Source organism: Dermacentor silvarum, chromosome 9 (genome assembly GCF_013339745.2).
Source record: "Dermacentor silvarum isolate Dsil-2018 chromosome 9, BIME_Dsil_1.4, whole genome shotgun sequence".
NCBI classification, from domain to species: domain Eukaryota; kingdom Metazoa; phylum Arthropoda; class Arachnida; order Ixodida; family Ixodidae; genus Dermacentor; species Dermacentor silvarum.
In genome coordinates, this window is record NC_051162.1 from 50,171,284 (window position 1) to 50,179,606 (window position 8,323).

At 46.6% G+C, this 8,323-nt stretch overlaps 1 protein-coding gene across 1 annotated transcript; it reads right to left on the reverse strand.

Annotated features, from left to right (window-relative positions):
* Window positions 1-3,140: 3,140 nt before the first annotated feature.
* Window positions 3,141-5,644, reverse strand: LOC125940133 (uncharacterized). The gene is made up of 4 exons (XM_049655846.1): window positions 5,148-5,644; window positions 4,914-5,067; window positions 4,001-4,051; window positions 3,141-3,619 (listed from the first exon to the last, which is right to left on the reverse strand). The coding sequence occupies exons 1-4, from the start codon at window positions 5,382-5,384 to the stop codon at window positions 3,192-3,194; spliced, it is 870 nt and encodes a 289-aa protein (XP_049511803.1). The 5' UTR covers window positions 5,385-5,644; the 3' UTR covers window positions 3,141-3,191.
* Window positions 5,645-8,323: the final 2,679 nt, after the last annotated feature.

Genomic DNA, 8,323 nt, shown 5'->3' on the forward strand with positions numbered 1-8,323 from the left:
CCGCCACCCCCCCCCCCCCTCGCTCCCTCCCCTCGCCCCGATGCCTCGCAACGTTGGCTGCCTCGCGCGCGGCGAAAGACGGCGCACTTCCTGCCCGCTTTCCTCCCTTTCGCGCGGGTGAGTTTGAGCCGTGATCGTCTCCTCCCCTCGCACGCTTGCACTCACACATGCGACAGTTGTCAGGACAGGAAAAGAAATGTGTACGTGCACTTCCGTCTTGTCAATATAATGTAATTGTTTATCGGCGTTCTACACCAGTATGTTCTCACATCTCCGCCCTTTGCGTATTAAACTGTACTCTTGACCGTCTTAAACCGCATTAGAAGCTTATAGACTCACGCTTGATGCTGGGATCCAAGAGTACGAGACAAAGCTCGTCGCACACGCCATCGACGACCGAGAGCAGCAGCAGCGTCGTCACCAGCGAGTGGAACACGAAGCACAGGAGCACGCTGCCAAAAGCGGCGGCCGTCAGCAGGCTGGGCAGAAAGGGAGCAGAAATCTGTCGTGTGTCGCAGCAAGGGTGTCAGAACGAAATGTTTTATTGCGATAGCAATTATATGGACACTTCAACCGGATTTCTGCCTATCGCCGTCGCCGTGAGGTTCCGTATAGATAAAATCTTCGCCGCGCGCCGTATGCCCGAGCGAAAGCGTGCGGGGACGCGCGCTATCACGAGCCCCGTTTACATGAATGCGACAGTAGCGCATCGCATCGACATTGCGCCTCGACTGAAGACGATGCGCGAACGTTTACATGCATGCGCATCTAGGCGACCGCGATGGTGGTGACATGCGGTGTCGCATTTTAGAAGTAACGTGTTAGCGCTTCCGGAGCTTCGTGTTTCCGGTGTCGGTGTCCTCCGTCCGTGCGTATGCCGTGCCACATAGGAGGCTGTGTGGCCGTGCGTGCACGTGTGGGCTAAGTGCAAACGACAGCAATGCTTCTAAACGCTACAGCCCGTTTGTGTGTCATGCTGCTTCTCTCAACATGGACGAACATGCATGTAGTTCTTATTGCTCTAGCGTTTTTGCGCTATCAAGAGCGTCGGCGCCGTATACAGACTATTTGCGCCCATGCGGTGTTGCAAGCGACCGGCGCCGTTTCGAGTAGGACGATCAGCGAATGGACAGTTATGCACGGTAAGTACAACTAGAGCCTCTTAAATAATGCGCGCTTTTAGTTCGAGTATTCGTTTATGCGTCGCGATAACTTCTGAGCTCATCTACTAGCGCTTTGGTTGAACCTGAGCTTGTGCTTACAGGCCGCTGTATATAGCTCAGTGGCTATTGCAATGTGCTCCAAGGCTCGAGGATCAATACTGGCCGCGGCGGCCGCGCTTAGATGGGGGCAAAATGTAAAAACGCTCGTATATTTAGATATAGGTGCACATTAAAGAACCCCAATTGAGCAAATTATTCCGCGGCCCCAAACTACCACGCGCCTCATAATCAGATCGTGATTTTGGCACGCAAAATTTAAGAACATGTGTTTTTTACCGGGAATTTATATGCGGTTTTTTGTTACTAAACTTGTATTATTAACGTGCTTTCGAGTCGTCACAGATTTTCAATCAAATATTGCAGTCACGCCAACGTTATCACCAACTTACACGGACCATTTTTCTAATTTTCAGGTGTTTTGTCAACGGAACGCATCCCACGAAGACTATGGGCAAAGACACGCTCTGATGATTGGTGGAATCGGATCGTGTTACAACAGTTCACTGATGAAGACTGGAAGGACAATTTTCGCATGACCCGAGCTTCTTTTTTAGAACTTGTGTCACTCATGGCTCCCTACATGTCTCCCCGACAAGAGTATGTGCGGACACCTGTACCAGTAAGCAAGAGGGTGGCAATAGCTTTGTACAAGATGGCCAGTTGCTGTGAATATCGCGTTGTTGCAAACCAGTTCGGTGTGCACAAAAGCACGGTAAAGAAGTGTGTGTACATGTTTTGTCGAAAACTTGTGAAACATTATATGAACAAATTTATTACATTACCAAATGAAGAAGAAGCAGAAGCAATTTCAAGAAGATTTGAAATAAGGTGCCATTTACCACAGATTTTTGGGGCCATAGATGGCACGCACATTCCAATTCTTGCCCCCAAAAAAGGATACCGGGACTTCGTCAACAGAAAAATGTGGACGTCTTATAACATGCAAGCAATAGTTGATGACCGAGGCCAGTAAGTTTTCAGTTTTGTGTAGAGCCAAGCGAAATTGGAAATTTATTTGAGCACTGCCATGATGTCATAATTAGTCATATTAAGCAATACTCGTTGCAACTGCAAAAGTACGTGAACAGTACGGTTTAACATTTCGATGTCTGCAATATGTCACGCAATTTCTATTTTTCAGATTCAGATCCATCTCCTGCAATGTACCTGGTAGCGCGCATGACGCAACGGTTCTGCGAATTTCTGGTGTATACAGGAATAGCGACGTGCTACTGCCAAAGCAGGAAAGAATATTTCATGGCCATCCTATACCCTTCATGCTCCTGGCCGACCCAGCATACCCTCGGCTGCCTTGGCTATTGAAAGGCTACACATCAAGGCAGGGCGGACTTTCCAGGGAGGAAGAATCTTTCAATGTGTATCATAGCTCTGGCCGAAATGTTGTCGAACACGCTTTTGGGAGGCTCAAAGGGCGCTGGCGCGTGACACTAAAGCGGGCTGACATTTATTACAAGTTCATGCCAACCGTGATTGCAGCAGCCTGCATCCTCCACAATTTTTGTGAACAGCGAAGTGAAAGCACAAGAGATGCATGGTTAATGGATGTGAGGCACTGCGAGCAACACCTTTTCCAACAGCCAACCAGCAGCCCTCGGGACAATCACTCGGTGTGCGAAATTCGAGACCTCCTGAGGGACTATTTGGCGCAGGAGTTTCCACTGCGCTCAGCTTCGTGGTGAACTTGACATATTGTCATCACGGCTGAGTGAGAAAACGTTTTTCACCTGCAATCAGCACACTTTTATGCAATGTTGTTAATTGCATGCATGTGCAAGGGAAGAAGTCATATTTTCTTGCTAGTGTACGTAAGTGGCAGACAAAGTCTGACATGCAAGACTTGTGCGTGCACTACTAACTGTGTAAACACACTATAAAGATTCACCACATGAACACGGCTTGTCATATTCAGTGAAATAAAATGACTTTATTTTGCCCAATTAAGTCTTGTCATTCCTTGATGTTGCTTGAAGTGCCTGTCACTCTATTTGGTGGCACTGTACTCTGGGTAACAGGTTCTGCAGTGGTGAATATTGGCTGCGTAAACTGAAACAGCCTGCTCTGCTGGCTGTCTGGCTGTAGAGCCTGGCTGTATATCTGCAGAGGCTGAGGGTAAGCTTGCACTGGTTGGCTCAGCAGCTGCGCCAGCATTGCTTGTGTGCCCTGCAAAAACGATGTGCTTATAGTGCTGATTATTTCGCCGAACTTTTTTTGCTCATCCTCTAAAAGCTGCCTCTGCTGTTCAAATATCAACTCTGTATGTTTCTTTAGCGTCTCTGCAGTTCTGTTTTGCTGTTCTGCTAAGATCTCAGCGAGCTCCGCATTCCTCGTCCGTCGTGGCCTCTTTGCCCGTGGCACAGGAGTGTTGCTTCCGCTTGCTGCACACAGTGAAAAAGAAAAAAGAAGTAATGAACTGAGCATCACCATACAAGCAGGGCACACTAATAAGCACGCCTTGCGTATTTGCATGGTAGCAAGCGGGAGAAAGGATATAATTTTCCAAATTAAAAATACCTATGAAGTGTAAGTTCTCTTACTCGTGGGAATGTTCTTAATCTTGACAACGCAAACCTCTGCTAAAAACTTCACTCTTTAATTACCTTCATATGCATATCAGGGCAATTATTGCAGATAATTTAAACCAATTTCGAGCCCTTCAAATATTCGCAATGTGTCTGGAAGCAAGGAAGAAAAACATGCGCAAAATGTTACTGATAGTACACAAAGTGAGGAAAATCAGAAAGCAAACTGCGACATACAGGATCCCGGGGTACTTTCATTCGCCTGTAGCTCCTCGTCCTCGCTTAAATCTGTCAACAAAGAAAACAGTAAGAGTTGTCATGACTGTGCTAGCATGATTCATTCTAGTAATGAAAACAATATCAATGACTTTCAAAGCAGACGTATCAGTAAGGTCTTGATGAGGGCTAGTTGGTTCATGATTTATAACTGAGCTTTGAACAGTGCGAATAAAACAAGGACACGAATAAACAAATACCACAAACAAGCGCTGAATGCCAACTGGAAGTTTATAAACTTCCAGTTGGCAGTCAGCGCTTGTTTGTCGTATTTGTTTCTTCGCGCTGTTCAAACCTCAGTTCTAAATCAAAGCAGATATGACAGAGTGACACACACACAAGCCTTTTCCTGCTTCACTGTGCTGTTTATCACATTTCATGAGCCAGTAGCCTGCCAAAAACCAAACGCGCCAAAATAAATCGAACAAGCACACCGCCTTTTGATATATCTTGAATAAGTCATTGGTGTTGCATTAACTACAGTTGAATACCGCAAATTTCGAAAATAAATTTTTGGAAACGATTTTCTTCGGCATCTGCAATTACTAATCTACACTGTATGAATACAGTTTAGCTAAAAACACATTCTAAGTGTCTGAAAAAAAATATATTTTTTTCTGCCAGCACGTACGGCGACAAAAGAGCTCAAGTTCAAACACATGGAGTTCACAGAGCCGACCCAGGTGGTCGAAATTTTACGGCGTGCATCATAATCAAATCGTGGTTTGGGCACGTTAAACCCCATTATTTAATTTTAATTAGTTCACAGAGCCATCTCTCGTCTTTCCCGCTGCTGAGCATCGGCATCTTGTGTGACCTAAGTGTTTCTCGAAGCACTTTTTTTTAGCAACAATAGACCGTTCGATCTCCCTACCTGTCCGACTGTCGTCAACTTCGGTGTCCACCTGGCTGTCAATGCCGTATGCCTGAGCTTCTGTCATCGGGCGGTGAGACAGAATCGCACTCATCTCGGCGTACCACAGCCAGCTCGACGGTGCCGCGCCACTGCGGTTTTGCTCCACTCTTTCCTGTCAAGTGAAAGCATTCTTGAAACTCACAAACTAGAAAACATAACCGGACGCAGAAAACGAATAACACGACACCTTACCTTGTTATATCGCCCCTTCAAGTTCTTCCAGTGTGTTCGGAGCTGCTGCCACGTCCAGTGAAAACCCAAATTGGCCATTTCAGCCTGAATTTTCTGGAAGTATACTTGATTCCGTTGCCTTCTAAGGTCCAGAAGCTCCCCTATATTCATCTCGCTAATGATAGCGAGAAACGTTCGCGTTTGCTCATGTGAAAAAACCACACGAGCCGCTGTCTCGTTCGCATTCACCGCCGCCATGTTAGCAAGTGTGAGGAGGTCGAGGCAGCAGAGGCCCGCAGTTGCAGCGGCGCGGCAGTCCCGCAGCGAATGCTATCCCATAATCCTCGATGCGATGCGCTCCCGTTTACATGCGTTTTGCGGATGCGCATTTGCCGTCTCAAACCACCTCCGTCTAGCGCATTAATGCGATTCGCTTTCTTATCGCATTGGCGCCGTTTACATGAATGCGATGCGCTAGAAAGGCGATACGATGCGCCACTTGTCGCATTCATGTAAACGCGGCTACGGAGAGCGAACGCACTCAATCTCCCACGCGCAAGCAAGAAAGCGGAAAGCCAGCGCCGGAGGGAGCGGGGGGGGGGGGGGGGGGGGGCGCACTACTACTCCGCCACCAGCCGCGCTCGTCGCTCGCCCGCACCGTCTCTTATCTCCACACGGCTCTGACCTTTATGCGCTGTGCATTCGCCGCTCAGTTTCCGTTGAAGCGATAGACCGCACGTACCTGCGCCGCCCGCTGCAGCGTATGCGCTTGCTGCCCGCGTTTTGACACTCGTTGTCTTCAGTCATTCAGTGTGATCTATTCGTGTTTGTTTGTGCGCGCTCACACCACGCTTGTTCATTCAGTTAGTAATAGTCGGGCCACATTTTCCAACGCACGCTACACATGCAATGCTGCCCGGATCGGCAGTGCAGCACTACAGGTGTGTCCCTTCGCACGCGCTGCTCACGGGAAGCGCTTCTCATCAACACCACCGTTTCACGCGCCTTCTCGTGGTCATCGAGTCTCTCTTCATGTTGGTCTACTTACGCCACACGTGCTTACTTAATCAGCTCATGTTTAGTACAATTCATATTGCTACCAAAGCCGCTCACCTTACTTCGTATGACATTGCTGTGTTGCTATCGCATTCATTGCTTCGCACTTAGGGCGAAACTGTGACATTTTTTCGTTCTGGTTTTAGTTTCGTGCCACTGAAAAAAGTTCCGTTCCGGTTCCGCGCCGGAAGGAAATAAAAATATGATCCGTAACGGTTCATAACGGTTTTGGTTCGCATGCAAAATTTTTCGAAGCAAAGTCACGATAAAAAGTATTTCTTTTTCTCTATAATTATGAATTCTGAGAACATGCTCACAGCCTTGAGTCAAGGCACTGAGCATGATCGCGAAGCAGCATGTCATCGAGTGAACTCGCCGAAATACGAGACCGTTGTTTCGATTAAACGAACCCAAACGAACATAGAGGAACGGTAAACCTTCAGTAACAAAACCATTGTACCCGTAGAAAACGAAACCATAAGCTCTTCAGCGCGCAAGCCCTGGGTTTTGCTACGATGCTGATCTGCTGGTGCACCGAGCGGCAGGCTTAGATTAGTGGAACCCTCGACCGGCTATTGCTCGCACTATTCCTGCCCGAGATACGTGCATATGCGGATCCCTGAGATACGCGCTAATTCTGACGTTGCCCGACGTCGGTTGTTTCGGATTGCCGACTTTTCCTGTGAAGCGAAAACCTATCAAAATATTTCGGTTTCACTCCGAAGCAAAATAGTAAATAATGTTGTGGTTACGTTTTCGTTGCGGTCAAAAATATCGTTTTGTTTTCGATCCGTTCCGACATACAGGTCGCTGCTAACGTTGCCAAAATTGTTCTGCGAAGAAAAAGAATATTTAAAAAAAGCGGTGTAAGATGGAATTATAAGACCTACGGTGTTCACTCTTCAGCGTTCTGACAACCGAGCACCGTACGTCTTAAAATTGTATCTTGCGCGATGTAATTTTAAGCATTTTTAACACCTTAGCTAACGTTAGCTGGGACGCCCTATTTAGGTACTGGCTTTGCCATTGTAACTTTGTCCATGCTTAATGAAGTCAACAAGAGCCTGGCATGAACTTTTGCATACCTAGATGCACAGTCTCACTTCGTTCGAAGACTGTGCATTAATGACGCAAAATGGTGGAAGGCGAATACGAGTGACCTCATCCGGACATGCACGTAATATAATCACTCTTCCTCTCGACTCTTATGCGACCCTGCTTATGCGCCCCTGCTTACTTACGCTAAGTGTATGCCCTCCTAGATAGAGCTTTCTACTAAAATCGCCAGAGCGAGCAGCGGTCATTCAGCTACCGCGGGAATGGTAATTTTTGTTCTGCTTGTCTGCCTTCATGGCCTAAATTTCCAAGCAATCATTTTTTTTTCTAAACTCATTTAGGCGGCAAGACTCCTGCGCACATGCAAAGTCATTGCGAATAGGCACATTAATAACGCAATATCTTGTAGGATATGCTTAATTCGCAACATTGGAAGTCGCTTGAAGCCACGAGGATTTAGTTTCGGGAAATTGATGCTACCCATAATTCCCGCGCCGGCTCAACCACTAAACAAACTTGCAGCTACCGTAGACATTAGCTCCAAATTTCACTCTCGCATTTTTTCAATGAAAAATACTACTTTTCTAAAAAAAAAAGAACCAGAGTAACATTTGGCGCTATGTCTACGTAACTACTTTCTACGTTCTTAATAAAACGTTTTCCTAATGAAGCTTTTTTCCCCTCTTACGTTATTCCGTCCCTCTGTGTTCTGCGCTGCAGTCCAAAGGAACGTTTGACCAACTATTCCACCTAATTGAGCTAAGCCAGTTCATTCCTGATAATTTTGCTTCAGTCACTGGATATATGCGTCTAAGTACAACAGGCTCAAACAAAATCGACGCCGCCCTTGCTCAGTGATAGCGTTGAATGCATTTTCTTATGTCAAACTACTAGCCTACTTCACAATTATTCGGCCAATATTAAGGTATGCCTGCGTGCTATGGTACCTAATATTAATATTTTTGACCGAATTCAAAGACATGTTGTGCGGTTTGTATATAAAAAGTTTTCTACATTTGGCTCACCATCAAAACTGATGAAATCTAATAGCATTGCCTCAGTTGAAACAAGGAGAACAACTTGGC

Excerpts from the sequence above, each read along its gene's own strand:
- LOC125940133 (XM_049655846.1), bottom strand. The coding sequence starts at position 5,384 with ATGGCGGCGGTGAATGCGAACGAGACAGCGGCTCGTGTGGTTTTTTCA. Across the intron at positions 5,068-5,147 it reads TGAAGGGGCGATATAACAAG|GAAAGAGTGGAGCAAAACCG; the intron begins GTAAGGTGTCGT and ends TTCACTTGACAG. Across the intron at positions 4,052-4,913 it reads AGTTGACGACAGTCGGACAG|ATTTAAGCGAGGACGAGGAG; the intron begins GTAGGGAGATCG and ends CTTTGTTGACAG.